This window comes from Myxine glutinosa, chromosome 1 (assembly GCF_964187855.1).
Source record: "Myxine glutinosa chromosome 1, kmMyxGlut1.1, whole genome shotgun sequence".
Taxonomy (NCBI): domain Eukaryota; kingdom Metazoa; phylum Chordata; class Myxini; order Myxiniformes; family Myxinidae; genus Myxine; species Myxine glutinosa.
In genome coordinates this window covers 224,692,651-224,710,542 of record NC_136261.1, presented here as the reverse complement: position 1 = coordinate 224,710,542, position 17,892 = coordinate 224,692,651, and the positions used below count along the sequence as shown (strand labels likewise).

Below are 17,892 nucleotides of genomic sequence, written 5' to 3'. Positions count from 1 at the left end.
CAGCACAGGGCCACTTCCCAGTTCTTTCCACCTCACCACATGCTTTACCACTTGCCATCACCTTCGTCTTTCCGATATTCACCTTCAGACCTTTTGTCTCCATACATTCCTTCCACTTGTTCATCTTTTCCTTCAGTCCATCCATACTTTCCGCAATCAACACCAGATCATCTGCATACAACAACTCCCACAGTAAACCCTCCTTTACGTTCTGAGCCAGCACCTCCATCGCAGCTACAAATAGTAGTGGACTTAGTACCGACCCCTGATGCACTCCCACCTTCACCTAAAACTCACCACTGTTCCCGTCCTTCGTCCTTACAGCTGTGCGCGCTCTTTTGTACATTGCCATCACTACTCTGATCAACCATTCCTCCACTCCTAACTTCCTCAATGCCCATGTCAATACTTTGCGTGGAACCCTATCGAATGCTTTCTCCAGATCAACAAACCCAAGAAACAACTTCTTCCTCTTCTCCATGTACTTCTCCTGCAACTGCCTCACAATGAAAAGCGCGTCTGTCGTTCCTCTTCCTGGTATAAATCCAAACTGCATTTCGTCGATCTTCACTTTCTTCCTTATCCTCCTCTCCAACACCCTTTCCAATACCTTCATTCCATGCTCCAATAACTTTATCGCTCGGTACGAGCCACACTCCAGAGGGTCACCTTTCCCCTTGTATAGAGGGACGAGGGTACTCAGTTCCCAATCCACTGGAATGCGGCCTTCTTTCACCACCAGATTACAGATCTGTGTCATTCTCTTCACACCCCAACTTCCTGCTGCCTTCAACATATCTCCCACAACTCCCGTTGGCCCTCCGGCTTTTCCACTCTTCATTGCTTTTATCGCTTCCTCAACTTCCTTCTCAGTTATCTTCTCTACCGGTCCTAAAACTGGGTTACTCTCTATGTTGCCATCCCATTCATTCTCTGTATTCAACAGCATTTCCATATATCTTTTCCATCTTCCTTTAATTCCATCTGGGTCGACAACGATTTGTCCCACTTCATCCTTCAAGCAACTCACCCCCATCACATCACACCTCTCTTTCGCTATCTGCTTTGCAATCCTGAATACTGCTTTCTGACCCTCTTCCGAATCCAAGCGTTCTCCGAACATTTTCCTACATGCCTCCTGCGCCTTTGCTACCTCTTTCTTTGCAGCCTTCCTGGCTGCCTTATAACTTTCATGCTCTGCTGATTCTGCTCCCGTACCCTTCACCTTCTGCCACTCCTTGAACTTCTTCCTCTTCTCGTCAATCCTCTTTCCAACTTCATCATCCCACCACCATGTTTCCGAGTGCCTCGGTGGTCCTTTTGTCCATCCACATACCTCACCAACGGCTCCCAACAGTCTAGCTTTCATTGACATCCAACCACTTTCAAGCTCAACCACATCATCCTCTACCCTACTCAGCCTCTCTTTTAATGCCTCCCTTACTGTCACCTCTTTCAACCTCCACACCTTCATTCTAGGTTGGTACTTCACCCGCCGAGCTCTCCTCGCACCTTTCACCCTTATGTCGCAGACAACCAAGTGGTGCTGTGAAACAGCCTCCTCCCCCGGGATCACCTTTGTGTCCCGGAGGTGCCCCCTATCTCGCCTACGCACCATCAGGTAGTCAATGGTTGTCGTCGACCCACCTGACGTGTATGTAACAAGCTTATTATCCTCTTTCTGGAACTGAGTATTACAAATCAACAAATCAGCTCCATCAGCAAACTCCAAAATCCTTTCACCTTCTCCATTTCTCACACCATATCCGTAACCCCCATGAACTCCCTCAAAACCATCCATACTCCTTCCCACATGTCCATTTAGGTCTCCTCCCACCACAACAACTTCCTCATCTTTCACGTTTTCCATCAGCTTCTCTATCGCACACCAGAACTTGTCCTTCTCTTCATCGCTTCGACCAACCTGCGGAGCATATCCCGAGATGACGTTCACCAAGACCTTTCCAATCATCATTTTCACCATCATCAACCTATCACTCACTCTAGTCACACTCACCACACTGTCTACAAACCCTTCAGAAAACAGGACACCAACACCATTCACGCCCTCCAGGCACCCTTGCCACACAAACTTGTATTTCTGTCCCTGCCTACCCTTCACCATTCTCACACCACTTCCCTTCCATCTCATCTCTTGCACACAACATATGTCCACTCTTCTTCTGACCAATACTTCCACCACTTCTCCTGATCTCCCTGTCATTGTCCCTACATTCCATGTCCCAAACCTCAGGAACCGATCTCCACTTCGGGCTGTACACTGCCCATATGTAGTTGTAATTGTCATGGTTCTCTTTTTTGAGGCAATGTCTTTATGGCCGGATGCCGTTCCTGACGCCAACCCTCTTAGTCGTCTCTTACACGCAGGGATACACGCAGGGATAGAAACACACACGCAGGGATACGGTGTCCCTATTCTATCCAGGGTACACACTGGGAAACGTTTAAAACATGGAAATTCTGTGGGGGGGGGGGGGGGGGGGGGAGGGCGGCGTCGGGGAGGGAGGGCGGCGTCAGCATCACGGCTGCGGTTTAAACATATTCCAACAATATCCAAACAGAACCATGAAAAACAATCTGGGAAAAGTCTCCAAGCGAGAACGTGGATTTGAGAAAGAAGTTGACTTAGATGTTCTCAACACACGATTATGTTTACAGTGCAATGAAGTTCCAAGCTCATGCCACATGGAGAAGGAGGGGCTGAAAAGAGTGATGGCATTTCTGAGCAAAGAAGGCCTGTCCATAGACACAATGGTCACGGACAAACATGTCCAGGTTAGGAAATGGATGAAGGAAAATGCGCCTGAAGTCAAACACCTCTTTGACGTTTGGCACATTGCAAAAGGTGGTGAACGCTTTTACATTATCTCCCTGCAGCACTTGCACTCATTCACCTGTGGCATGGCCTCACAATTACCACAACTGCACCTGTCCAGAAACAATAAGTATTTGCATATGTATGTCTGTTCTTACTAAAGCCTGTACATGAACACTACAACTGATACACCTGCAGTGCTGCACTAAGTCAATAAAGTCGTATTTCGTTTCTGTGTTTCTATCCATTTCTTGCCTCACGGCACCGAACATTAATTAAATATTAGTTATGTATTCCATTCACCAGAAAAAGAAACTTTTTAATTAAAAAAGAGACATAAAAATGAATACCATTCAGTATTTTGGAGGTGCCCGAGATCAAAATCGATCGCCATTGTGTCTTATCTGTGTCCGGTATATATGTGGACTTCCGGTCCCTCGGACTTCCGGTCCCTCGGGCGACGAGCCTTGCTTCGATCTCTCCACGGCATCGAAGTTTGAGTGTTTTCGCATTCGTGTCTTTGTCGGGTTTCCGCTGGTTGTTTTGTTGTGTGTGTGTTGTTGTGTGTGTGTTGTTGTTGTGTGTTGTTGTGTGTTTCTGTTTAGTTTTGGTTTTGTGGTTGTTGCGGATTTGTGTGTGATTGGTCGTTTTTTATTCGCGCCTCGTGCGCGGCCTGGTCTTTCCGGGCTCCCTTCCCCCCGTCGGTGTTTTGTGAGTGCAAGTTCTTTCCTTCATCGTATTTGCTTGTTTCTTTGATTTTCTTTTCTCCCCCCTGCCTCTCACGGGCATCTTACCCTTTGTCCGGCGTTTTTAAAAACAGGACAAACGGATAGACAAAGAATTCTATATTGATTCTTTCTCTCCTCCCGGACACGTGCTTGTTCGTTCTCCTCCTCGTCTCGACTTGTGCCCCGCCCCCTGTATCTCGTTTTTCTTCCGCCTCTGCTCCTCGTCTGCTTGGACTTCCGGGTTCGGTTGCGAGAGGACGCTGGCGTTGCATATTCGCCGCTTCTCCGACTGGATGGATGTACAGGGTCTGCTTCTACTTTTCTGACCTGACATCTCACACCTGTCCTGCCTTTTCACACCCGCACGTGCCGCGTGTTCTCCGGCTGGATAACGGAATCTGCTTTTGATGGTACGGAATACGGAATCGAAAGGCCCGCTCCCGTTGTTTGTGGCCGTGGCCTTGTTTGCCGGTGGCCTTGTGGTCTTGGTGGCCTTGTGGCCTTGTTTGCCGCTGTGGTCTTGATTAGCGGCTGCAGTCGTTTGCCGCTGCGTTTGCCGCTTTGCCTCCTCGACCTTGGCCTCGTACTCGTCCCTTCGCTCCTGCCTGGCATGGCTCTGAAGTACTCCGCCGCAAGGCTTCTTCTGCTCAATACCCGCTCCACCCCATCATGCATCTCTGCCATCAAATCAAATGGACTCCTCCGACGACCCAGGTACATTCACCGTGGCTCCGGTCGCAAGTTTGTTTATTTGCAATCAGGTCACTCCATCCCCGTCCTCTGGTCGGCTCAGCGCACTCTCACTCTTCGTCCCAGCGCACCTGGTCACAGCAACCCACACGATCGCACCTCTTGCCTACGAACCCTGGCTAAATCACCTGAATTCATCCCTGCTGTTCAAAACAACATCAAGCTCACCCTGTTCAACACCCGGTCCCTCAACAATAAATGCCTCATCCTGAACGAATACATCCTGGATAACAAACTGGACTTTCTCTGTCTCACCGAAACCTGGCAACAACCTCTGGACTACTACACACTCAACCTCACCACACCCAATGGATATTCCTACGTCAATAAACCACGCTCGGAGGGCCGAGGTGGTGGAATTGCCGTTATCCACCGTCAAGACATCAAGACCAACCTCATCTCCATCTCATCTGCTCCATCATTTGAACACCTGGCTTTAAAACTCTCTGGTCACACGCAGTCAGTCATGGCTGTCGTCTACCGCCCTCCCAAACCACACCCATCATTCCTGTCTGACTTCTCCTACTTTCTGACCCAGCTATGTTCCCTCTCCCCCTCAATCCTCCTCCTTGGTGATTTCAATATCCACATGGACTCCACTGACTCCACAATAACCACTGACTTCACTGATTTACTCACCTGCTTTAACCTCACTCAACATGTCCACTTTCCTACCCATATCCGTGGTCACATTTTGGACCTTGTCTGCTCCACTGGATTAAATTTGCACCATCTCTATGGCTCCGACCTCACCCTCTCTGACCACTTAGCCATCACTCTGACCATCAACATCCCCGCCCCAACACCAAGGCATTATCGCACAATCAACTTCCGTAAGCTAAACGCTCTTTCACCTACCTCATTCTCATCCACCCTCTCTGAAAAAATGTCCACTTCTCCCTTCATTGACCTCCACACCCCTTCCGACCTCACTGACTACTACAACCACACTATCTCCTCCTGCCTTGACCAGCTTGCGCCTGTAAAAACCAAAACAGTTTCTTTCACCCATTCTGCTCCCTGGTTTACCCCTGAACTCCACCTGATGAAAACTCGTGCTCGCCAACTTGAAAGACTCCGCAATAAAACGGGTCTCACAGTTCACTCCCAAGCCTACAAGGACCACATACAACACTACAAAGATGCCCTCTCCCGCGCCCGCTCTGCCTACTACTCTCAAATTATCCACTCTGGCTCCGGAAACCCAAAAGCACTCTTCTCGACAATAAACAAACTCCTCCGCCCCCTGAACACCACCACCCAGTCATTCACAGTAGACAACTGCATCTCCTTCCTCTCTTTCTTCCAACGCAAAATTGACAACATCTACAACAGCTTGACCACCGCCGCACCCGCTCCCCCTCCAACCACCTGCCCCCCCTTGTCCTGCCATCCCCTGTCTCGGTTCTCCCCAATCTCTCCTACTGACCTCTCTGAACTCCTCATAGGAATGAAAACTGCCACCTGCACTCTTGACCCCATCCCCTCCAGCTTTGTCAAAGCCTCCCTCCCTGCTCTCTCTCCACTTATCATTGCAACAATAAACTCCTCCCTGTCTACAGGCATCGTCCCACCTTCCCTCAAAATTGCTGCTGTTACCCCCATTCTAAAAAAACCTGGTCTAAACCCTGACACCCTAAACAACTTCAGACCCATCTCCAACCTACCCTTTCTGTCAAAAGTTTTGGAACGCGCTGTAGCCACTCAACTCAAACATCATCTCTCTGCCAATAACTTGTATGAAACATTCCAATCCGGATTCCGCTCCAACCACAGTACTGAAACTGCTCTCCTCAAAATCACCAACGACCTTCTCCTCTCCTCTGACGCTGGCAACCTCAACATTCTCGTCCTCCTCGACCTCAGCGCTGCCTTTGACACCATCGATCACACTATCCTCCTCACCCGACTTGAATCCACCTTTAACGTCACCGGCACTGCCCTCTCTTGGATTAAATCATACCTCTCTGACAGATGCCAGTTCATCTCCATCAATAACTGCAAATCCCCCACTGCTCCCCTCCCCCAAGGTGTCCCCCAAGGTTCAGTTCTTGGCCCCCTCCTCTTCATCCTTTACCTGTCCCCGCTCGGTCACTTAATCCGCCGTCATGGTCTCCAATTCCACTGCTTCGCCGATGACATCCAGCTTTTCATCTCCACCAAGTCCGTCTCCACCGACACCCACTCTATCCTGACAAACTGCATCACTGAAATAAAATCCTGGCTTCAAATCAACTTCCTCAAGCTTAACTGTGATAAATCTGAAATAATCATCATTGGCCCAAAAACGCTCACAAAATCCACCCATAACTTTGCCCTCAACATCGACGGTATCCCAGTATCCACCTCCCCTCACATCCGGAATCTTGGCGTCATCTTTGACCAAACCCTTTCCTTCGACAAATACACTAAACAGATCACAAAGTCAGCCTTCTTTCACCTGAAAAACATTGCCCGTCTCCGCTCATCCCTCTCCTCCACGGCTGCAGAAACCCTCATCCACGCCTTCATCACCTCCCGTCTGGACTACTGCAATAGCCTCCTCTATGGTTCACCCTCAAAAATCACCAATAAACTCCAATACATTCAGAACTCCGCTGCCCGTCTACTCACTCATTCCCGGACCCGTGACCACATCACCCCCGTCCTTTACAAGCTTCACTGGCTCCCCATCCCCCAGAGAATCCAGTACAAAATCCTCCTCTTGACATACAAAGCCCTCCATAACCTGGCCCCATCCTACCTGGCTGACCTCCTCTCCAGACACACTCCCACCCGCAACCTCCGCTCTGCTGGTACCAACCTCCTGACCCCCTCCATCCGGACCAAATTCAGATCCTGGGGGGACAGGGCCTTCTCCATCGCTGCTCCCACCCTCTGGAACTCACTACCTCACACCATCAGAGACTCCTCCTCACTCACCACATTCAAAACATCACTAAAGACCCACCTGTTCAACGCTGCATTCAACATTCAACCCACAGCATTTAACCCCTGACTATCTCTTCTCCTTCTCCCTCCTTTTGCTTTAAATATTTCCCTATTGATTCTTGTCTTGTCTTTTTGATTCTTGTCTTATATATATGCCGTATATCGCTGCTGTTTGTTTTCTTGATTCTTGTCTTTTTGCAATTGTTGTTTTCATGTATTGTTATGCATTATGTTTTCCACTCTGTCAAAGCGCCTTTGGGCTTCTGGAAAAGCGCTATACAAAATAAATGAATTATTATTATTATTATTATTATTATAACTTAAATTGTCCACAACCAATATTCTATGTACCCACACTAGTTCTATGTGTATGTCCACATATATCTGCTGATGTTACCTGAACAAGCTCAACATCGATGATGACTTTGGCCACCAGCTCCATGATAGCATAAGAGCCAAACTTCGCCGAGTGTCCTGGCGAGTCACAGCGTCCATCCCCACCAAACATCAAACCTATGCGCTCTGCTTGCAGGGATGTCACGAGCCACTTTCTGTTCTCCAACCAAACGTGTTTTATGGCAGGAAAAAGCATCATGTTCTGGTGTCGCGAGAAAGTTCTCGATGAAATTCCTGCCACTCTCATATGGTGGAGAACCTTGAGTACCTTGCTTGGTACAGCACCTGACATGAGAATGCCAGCTGACAAAAGGATATTGCCAGCGAGTGACTTGCCTATATAAGGCTGACGCTTCCACTCTGTTGTCAGAGAACATACACCACATTGAAAATGCACCAGCAACATGGTGCCGTTTGTGTTATGATCCACCTTGAGACCCGTCTCTCCACACCAGCTGCAGCGCACCAACTTGAAAAGTCGCAGCAAGCTGCTCCAGAAGACTATATACTTTGTGTCGTCGAGGACATTGTTTGTCTCAGGAGTCTGTTGCTCGGAGCTGCAACTGTCGTCAGTCTCGTCAGCAGATGAAGGCAGGTAGTCGTTATCACTCTCATCAAGAGGTTCAGGGCTGTCACAGCCGACATCTCTTCCAGCAGCTGCCACAGCATCATTTTGATGGCCACATGTTACACAGTGGCCTGGCAGTGGCTCAGTCTGTGTGCCAATGTGTGACACATGGCTGAGCACATCAGTTTGAGAACCTGGAAGTCATCAGCAAACATTAAACATCAAAACAATTAACAAACAATTAACAAGTGAAAAGTAATATAATCAGAAAAAGCATATTAATAATAATACAGCAAGTAATACCTTTGTGTTTGAGTGTCGAGCTTGGTTTGTGACACCTGAACACGCATGTGTTGTCTGGTGCAAGGCTGAAGAGATGTCTCTGTTGACTGAACCTGGAAATAAACCATACATATTTCATTAGTTATGCGATTACTTCGCTAGAAAATTGCAAAAACAAGAATTATGCTGTGGCTATTATTTGTAACAAAGTGACGAACCTCACTGGACACAGCCTCACAATCAGCAGGTGCCTGGCTCTGATCACATGTATAAGTTGCAGCAGCAGGTTGTGCTACTTTGAGAAGTGATGAAACTTCCTGTGAATAAATAAATAATATGTATCACAAACCACAATTTCACCTGCATGTAGTGATAGAAATTTCGAATATAGGTCACCAAATGTCAAATGTAAACAAACAGAAGCCACACAACTCACCCTTTTCGTTGCTAGTTTTTCTGCAGCTTTTGATTTGCGCGTCTTTTTCTGGTTTCTCTGCCGAACGAACGAAAATAGACGGTACAGCTGAGGGAATGAGCACCCGTTTATGTTGTACAGCAAATCCCAAACTTGCTTTAAGTTGTGGGATTTCATTGAAACAGTGGCGCTCAAAATGTTCGCTGCACAACACCGACGATGAAGTTGGCATCCACTTCGCCCGTGTTCTCTGAACTTGTTTCGTCCAAATATCTCTCAGCTTAACATCCTTCGGGAATTTGAAAACGGAGACAGTTTCACTTGGACAATTACAACAACCAGCAGCCACACAACGACTGGGCATGATTCCAACTGATCGTAACGAAAACAAAGCGATGTTCTGATCGTCATGAAGCCAACAAGGCTTTAGGAACGAAAACCTGGGTTACTTCGCAAACGTCATTTCCGGTTTGCGGTTTTGACAAAACTGATTTTGCTTGTTCGGCGATATTTTGACAAATTCTAATAAAACCGCAAAGATATTTGTGAAATGAACTCAATAGAAGTGTTTAACATATGTTTATGTTTCGAAATCTGCAAAGTTGTTTTGGTCGTGTCCGTTCTCCTTTAAATGGAAGAAGTTTGGAACAACCAGGACTCTTCCTAGAGCTGGCCGCCAGCCAAACTGAGCAATCGGGGGAGAAGCGCCTTGGTAATAGAGGTGACCAAGAACCCGATGGTCACTCTGGCTGAGCTCCAGAGATCCTGTGTGGAGATGGGAGAAACTTCCAGAAGGACAACCATCACTGCAACACTCCACCGATCTGGGCTTTATGGCAGAATGGCCAGACGGAAGTCTCTCCTTCGTGAAATACACATGAAAGCCCACAGAATCTTGTTTCTCACAGTCTGAGTCCTTTAGGTGCTTTTTTGCAAACTCCAAGCGGGCTTTCATTTGTCTTTCAGTTTTTTCTTTTTAATAAATTTACAAAACTTTGTAAAATCCTGTTTTATCTTTGTCATTGTGGGGTATTGAGTGCAGATTGATGAGGGAAAAAATGAATTGAAGAAACGATTTCAGCATAAACTGCAATATAACAAAATGTGAAAAAGGGAAGGGGTGTGAATACTTTCTGAATATATATATTATATATATATATTATATATATTATATATATATTATATATATACAGACTTGGCATTTAATATGGAATATTTTTTTTGTGGGGGTGAACTTACTTTTCAAGATGTCTCAGAACCAAAAGTTAATTGGAATTATGTTGAAATTACTCTAGATTTTGTTAGTGTGACCTTTAAAAGAAACAAAAACCACATTTGACATTTCGAAGCAAATAAATTGATCCTTGAAAGTGATGTAAACTGATATCAAACTCAATTCATGGACAGTACTGTGTTAAACTTCTGTACGTTTTCCAGGAGTATCTCTTTATTTTGCACATTAGCCAAAATTTTTTTTAACAAAAACAAAAGTTAAATTACGACTGGGATTACGGACAGTAAAATTACAGTTCAGTACTTCGTGTAACCCCCACGAGCATTCAGGAGAGCACGTACACGTTGAGGCATGCTGTTCACGAGATTTGCCAAGGTTTGGACAGGAATCGCTTGCCAGGCAGTGACAATAGTCTGCTGCAATTCACGCACAGAGGTCGGCTGCTGGTCCAAGTGGTCGATTTGACGCGTTAATTCTGCCCACAAGTTCTCTATCGGATTCATATCCGGGGACATGGCAGGTCACTCCATATGCTCTACACCACGGTCAGCAAGAAAGTGTTGGATCATGCGAGCACGATGAGGCCGTGCATTGTCATCTTGGAAGACAAAGTTTCCTCGAAAGGCTGCACGAGCAAATGGAAGCAATATTTCTTCCAGAATGACCCTGTACTTGAACTGGTTCAGGTTTCCATTCAGAACAACCAGGTCAGTTTTGCCCCCTGCATGAAAAGCAGCCCAAACGGTCACCCCACCACCTCCAGCTTGGACTCTTGGCACTATACAATCTTTGTTGTCGGCTTCATGCACTTGTCTGCGCACTCGGACGCGGCCATCTTGACGATAGACCAGAAATCTACACTCGTCACTGAAGATCACGTCATTCCAGTGTCCTGGCTGCCATTGACGGTGCTCTCTGGCCCACTGCAATCGGCGCTGGCGGTGTTGTCTGGTCAGGCGTGGCTTTCTCAGGGGATGCCTGGCACGATAGCCTGCTTGAACCAGTCGTTGGTTGACTAGCTTTCTGGATACAGGCACATTTGTCAGTTGCTGCCACTCAGCCCTAAGCCGATTAGCTGACTTGGTACGGCCATTGCGGACTAACCGGTGCAGCTGGCGATCATCGCTCCTTGTGGTTCTGCGGGGACATCCTGGCCTCGGTATTGGAGTAGGGACACCCCTCTGAGCATTTCGATTCAGGATCTTTGACACCTGACCTTGAGTGATGCCATACTGCCGAGCAATAGCACGCTGTTTCATGCCGGAATTTCGTAAAGCCACCACTCCATTACAAACAGCATTGTCGAGTTGACGGATCATCTCCAGAGGAAGCGGCAATAACTTTTGGAGATGTGCAGCAGTTGTTTTCCACTAATACAGAACGCAACAACCCTTGTATACCCGACTGTGAAGCCAATCATCAAATGCACCTGTCCGTACATTTTGCCACGCCACCTGTGATATAATCCTGTTGTTGACTTCTTGCTGCGACAGACAATCAGTGACATGGTTCTTTTAACAAATAAATCACCAAAGTGTAAAAGAAACTCACCAGATTGATATACTGAGTTAAGAAAGTAAACCCAAGTCAAGAAAAAATATATATTCCATATTAAATGCCAAGTCTGTATATATATATATATGGTGGAGGAGTGGGGGGAAATCCGGACGGTTGAACTGGTTGAAGGGGGAAACGACAGAAAAAAGGTTTGGAACCACTTTTTGTGGCTGGACTAGCTTACTCTGCAGAATACATTGAGTTGTCCAATGTCCACCAATGCCCCCAGTGCTGGCAGATGGGTATCTGGCAAAAAAGAGGCAAGTGGTTGTTGTCAAATGATGCAAGTTTTTGGCATCTCTGCCTCATAAATACTTTAAAAGAAAATTGTATTTTCCCAACATATAAGGATTTTTTGGGCTTGTTAAATGTGAGTGAAATGCAGCTTTTTTTTTTGCTTTGCAGAACACAAGACTGCAGTAGCACAGGCTGGAGCAGTTGAAACAGAGGTGCAGCACTTGACGGAATGCATCGTTGAAGCAACAGCCGGGTGCCTGAGAATCAAGCAAGAGGAGGTAGATGGGCTGGTTCGACATTTAGATGCCTGTGCAGCGAGTATTAACAAGGCAAAGGTTGGAAAGAAAGCAGCTGAGAGGTTTGTATCTTTGAAATTTGCTAAATTCTTGTATTTTATGACAAATGTGACACCTATTTATGTCCACATTGGAACTTTGTCACACTGGTTTACCATACTACCAGAGATCCTTTGTAATTATTAGACCTAAAGCCAAACAAAGTATGCTTCCACTAATGGTGGAGTCCTTGTGGAGGTGGAGTCCTGGTCATAGGCCTTCAAAACCTACTCTTATGAAGGGGGACAGACATCTGCACAAACATGCAAACTGACATTGTGTGTGTGTGTGTGTGTGTGTGTGTGTGTGTGTGTGTGTGTGTGTGTGTGTGTGTGTGTGTGTGTGTGTTTTTATGTTTTTATGTTTGTTTCTACGTGGTCTACGTGTCTCCAGAGCATTCAGAAGAAAGTAGTCAGACCCCTTCACTTTTTTCACATTTTGTTATGTTGCAGCCTTATGCTGAAATCGTTTAAATTCATTTTTTTCCTCATCAATCTACACTCAATACCCCATATTGACAAAGAGGAAACAGGATTTTAGAAAGTTTTGCAAATTTATTAAAAAGAAAAAACTGAAATATCACATTGACATAAGTATTCATACTTGACATAAGTTCCCAAGAGCACAGTGGCCTCCATAATTCATAAATGGAAGAAGTTTGGAACAACCAGGACTCTTCCTAGAGCTGGCCACCCGGCCAAACTGAGCAATTGGGGGAAAAGGGCCTTGGTAAGAGAGGTGACCAAGAACCCGATGGTCACTCTGGCTGAGCTCCAGAGATCCTGTGTGGAGATAGGAGAAACTTCCAGAAGATCAACCATCACTGCAACACTCCACTGATCTGGGCTTTATGGCAGAGTGGCCAGACACAGTGGCCAGTGTGTGCTAAACACACCTGAACAAGCCAAAATCCTGGGAGAATGTGCTGTGGAGAGATGAGACGAAATTTGAGCTTTTTGGGAAAGCACATCATCTTGATGTTTTCAGAAAACAAAATGAAGCCTTCAAAGAAACGAACGCCTTCTCTACAATCAAACATGGAGGAGGTTCAGTGATGTTTTGGGGTTGCTGTGCTGCCTCTGGCACTGGGTGCCTTGAATGTGTGCATGAAATCAGGAGATTACCAAGGCATTTTGGAGCGCAATGTTCAACCCAGTGTCAGAAAGCTGTGTCTCCGTCGAAGGTCATGGGTCTTGAGCTGGACAATGACCCCAAACACACTTCAAAAATCACCCAGGAATGGTTCAAGACAAAACGCTGGACTGTTCTGAAGTGGCCAGCAATGATTCCAGATCTAAATCCCATTGAACACCTGTGGGGAAATCTGAAAACAGTAGTTGGCAGAAGGCACCCTTCAAATCTGGGGGAACTGGAGCAGTTTTCACAAGAAGATTGGGCTAAACTGCCAGTAGAGAGGTGGAGGAAGCTCATTCATGGCTATAGGAAGTGGTTGACTGCAGTTATTTTGTCCAGAGGCTGTGCTACCCTGTAGTAAGTTCAGGACTCTCCTTCAATCACGTTCTTTATTTAAGACGATACCAAGCTCACACAGAACACACGGCCATCATGACGTGCCGCTAGCAACCACCAAAGCCATGCCCCCAGACGTCACTACGCAGTATGTTGTACCAATCACAACATCTCCCTTTCATTGAAATTATTATGTTTGTATGCAACAAAACACTACTAAACTAAATCAAAATAATAAACACAATCAGTCAAACACAACTTGAACCACACATAGATGGGATCTGGGGTTACTGTTATAACTCTTAACCAAAATGTAATTACTGCTCATTATGATTAGCTAAAACACAGAATCATTCAAACACAGAAAACACAGAATCATTCCAATGTCCGCCATTTCAATCAACGGATTGTCTCTGCACCAACATTACAAGGGCTGATTTCTGATGGTCGTTATTCACCATCACAATATCTCAATAGTTTTCTAATCACACGGCCTGATCTGGTCAAGTACAGAGAGTTGTCCGGCCTTGTTGTCTCGGCACTCTTGTCATCCTTGGAGCTGGAGCAGCCGTTACTTTCCATTGCTGAAGCGTCATTGTTGAAATGTACGCGTCGAGCAGTTGGTAGACTTTAATGTGTTGGTTGGGTCGATTCGTCCTTCCAATTGGCGCAACGATCGGGTGTATGAAGTTCACGCAAGTGTCCCTGGTTCTTCGAAGACGTGTCCCGTTAGGTGTCTGCACTATATGAGAGCGGGGTTCGTTCCAGCGCACCACAACTTTCCCGGGGTACCATTGGTTTGTGTCCTTGTTCAGAATCCGAACCTGATGTCCAACAGCCAATTCAGGTTGTTCCGGCCCAGCCGTTCTGTTGTATTGCTTTGCCATCTGGTCTCCACGTTCCCTCAATCGTCCCTGAATTTCCTGATGCCTTTGGTGTGCAGGAACCAACAGACGGCTTGGTAGGTTGGTGTGTATAGGCTGGTTGAACAGCATTTCGCTTGGACTTGGGAGGTGGGAATATACAGGTGTGCACTTCAGGTGTTGCAGTGCAATATCTATGTCACTCCCTGATCTAATACACTTTTTGATCATGTTCTTCACTGTTTGAACATGTCTCTCAACCAATCCATTACTGCGTGGATACCTCGGCGATGTTGTCGTGTGTTTTACATTCCATTTGGTACACATATCACGGTACGGCTTACACACATATTGAGGCCAATTGTCCAATATGATCTCCAGAGGTGGGCCGAACATACTGAAACATTCAGATGTGACATTGGCTACTGCACTGCTCGTCATGTATTCCATTCTCTTCACAACTGGGTACTTGGTGTAATAATCCGTCACCAATAGGTTATTGCATAGATGGGCAAAAAAGGTCTCAATGTTGGTTTCCGTGCAACAAGCGTGGGGATTGCATGAAATTGCTATATTTGAGTTCCAAATTATATCCCGAGTCAAAATCACCTTATCCCCATGTGCACTTGGTGCACATAATTTTTTTACTGTGCATTTAATGAAAATCCATAGAAACCAATGGTAAACGGTCTATATGGCAAATATGGCAACTTAATTTAGTCGAGATGATATGTTTAAAGAATTAAATTGCTTGGGAAGTAATTGGAGTAAAACTTTTAATAATTGCATGCATTCAATTTGCCAAACTCAACTCAAACAATGCAGGATTAAGTAAAAAAAAATGTTTAAAAAGGTAATTTTTTCATGTAAAAAAACAGCTTTTCACATTTTTTGGGTTTCCAATGTTTACCAAACATACCAATGTTTTACTCAAAACTTTTGTGATCAAACGGTAGCTCTTCAGAAAAGCAACAGGAAGCCAGCCTACCAATTCTTAAGTCTTACTGGTATTGATACAGTTCATATATCATCCTCAGTCCAATTCCTCATCATCGTTATCATCATCAGAGTTTAAATCTTCAATGCTATTACTACACCTGGTACACGTGCATAGGTCAGTGCAACGCAAACCTATCTCACTGCAGCACTTGGGACGGGTTCCAGCACCACCTGCCTCTTCAGTTGTCTTGGTTGCAATGCACTTCGACTTCTTGCAGCTACATTGTATCAATTCCAGAATTTCTTCTGGAGCTGGTGGCAAGTCATTCCAATCAATTTGAAGGATACTTTGCCCTTCAACGTCCTCTAGTTTCCATCCTCTTCCATTTTGACTGGGTACTTCAGGCAACTGTTCGAGACTCCGTCGAAATATTGCAGAATGGTAGTTCGCTCTTTCAGCATGTTTGTTTAATGCGTCCTTGTTTGGGGGTAGTGACTCCTCCGCAAGAGTACCCAAACGAAACATGGAGTACCAGGCCTCATTCACATCAGCTGCCTTCTCTTGACCATACAGATGACACACAAACTGACCAAATTTTGATACCAAATCTTCAGTTATTGCAAATGCGGCACCAACCTCTTTGAAAGTATCAATGTACTGGTTATGCTGTCTCATCAGTTTGAAGGTCCTAGTCTTTCCCTTTCCAAAAAATCCACTGACAGAGTCACAACCAGTGAATGGATGCAGTCCTAGCAGTGCAGAGGCTACATCATTCCCAAGTTGACGTTGCAAGGACTTGATATCAATTGTGCGTGCGAACGCTTCTTCATATCCAGTCTGGCTTGGTGTCAATGGCTTGGATGGTTTGCTCAAATATCTTGTGTAATTATTGTAGCACTCTGGATGGTATTTCAATTCTCGTGCCACTAAGTCATGCCCATCAATTTCTAGAAGAAGAGCTGCATCCTCTTTCATACGTGCAGCCTGTAGGAGTTGACCTCCTTGTACTTGTTCACATGTCACCAACCTTTGTATCCTCCTCTTCCCCGACAGACGATCTGTCTTGTACTTATTTCCATGACACATGATGCACTGCTCTGGAAACATGTGGCGCTTGGCCCATGCTCTTGGCATCTCTCCACCCAAAGAAGATCGCAAAACATGCTTGCTGTTTGGTTCTCCACTATCCAATGTCACATGGTCATCATCCAGCTCTTCCATGTCAGTTCCAGTATCTTTTTCGATTAACATAGAAAAGGAAAAGAAAGAAAAAATTGAGTGTCTAGTATTTGTTTTTAAAATAGTAAACATTTATGTTTCTTGGCTTGATTCAGGAATATTTTATTTGAAATATTGAATATTTCTTTTTTTTAGTAGTCTTCCTTTTATTTTGTCGACTATAAATGACCTAACATTTTGGGTCCATTTGTGTCGGGGTTTTTTTCAATTAAATAAAACGGAATGCAAGATCGCACACTGAATTTGTTGAGTTGAAACGTGGAAGCTCCCAGGGCTTAGCACCTCTATGATAAAGCACAGAGCGGTTTGAAATTTGGCCAGGGGTTCCCCCCTCCAGGTGCAGGCCAGTATTCAGTAACCATTAATAAATGCCATATGACACAGCAGGACTTTTTTTTGCCTTATTAAAACACGTAATCATTACGTTACGACCAAAATAAATCTAGGCCCACTTAACAAATCTGGAATAACAAAGTCGTTTAAGCAACTGAAAATTTTGCCAGGGGTTCCCCCCTCTTGGCACAGGCCAGTAACCATTAATACATGCCATATGACAGATCACACTTGACGTGCATATATATGCATTAACACACACGAGTACACATTACTTACAATATTACATTCCAATAAATATTGTTACAGACGCGGTTGTGGATGTTAGTTTACCGAGCGGTTTGGTATGGCCGCGTCTGCACAGTTTACCCGATTATACTCGAACGTTGGCCGAGTCGCGCTACGCTAAATCAATTGAGGAAAAGGACACAACGGCTGGGTTAAAATGACACGACACCAAGGGTACAGTTCTCAAGACCTCCGGAGGAGGTTATAATATATCGGAACGTTAGATTACACCGACCAGAGGTACAGCATAGTAAGGTGGGCACTTAAACACGGTCTTATATTAGCCCCGACAGACGACAGATAAACGGGACAAAACTGACTCACACGGGGATTGATGGCAAGGAAAGGCGGGTAGTCGATGGCTCAAGGTGCACTCTTGGCTCAGGGGCAGAATCGACCCGGTCCGGTCCAGAGATGCGGGAGGTCTCACAGCGCTCGAAGGTCGCGACTTGTCTTTCCAAGCTGGGGGCGCATCTGACCTCACGTCCGG

At 45.7% G+C, this 17,892-nt stretch overlaps 2 protein-coding genes across 5 annotated transcripts in view; both read left to right on the top strand.

Annotated features, from left to right (window-relative positions):
• Positions 1-17,892, top strand: part of LOC144891290 (uncharacterized) — a 981,422-nt gene that overhangs the window by 94,521 nt on the left and 869,009 nt on the right. The gene's annotated exons all lie outside the window — the stretch shown is intronic.
• The window catches only part of SMC4 (structural maintenance of chromosomes 4), a 138,324-nt gene that overhangs the window by 83,479 nt on the left and 36,953 nt on the right, over positions 1-17,892 (top strand). For all 4 annotated transcript variants that reach the window (XM_068127361.2, XM_068127329.2, XM_068127342.2 and 1 more), the window contains one exon: positions 12,103-12,292. In XM_068127361.2, coding sequence (XP_067983462.2) covers positions 12,103-12,292 — 190 coding nt within the window. The remainder of the gene's footprint in view (positions 1-12,102; positions 12,293-17,892) is intronic.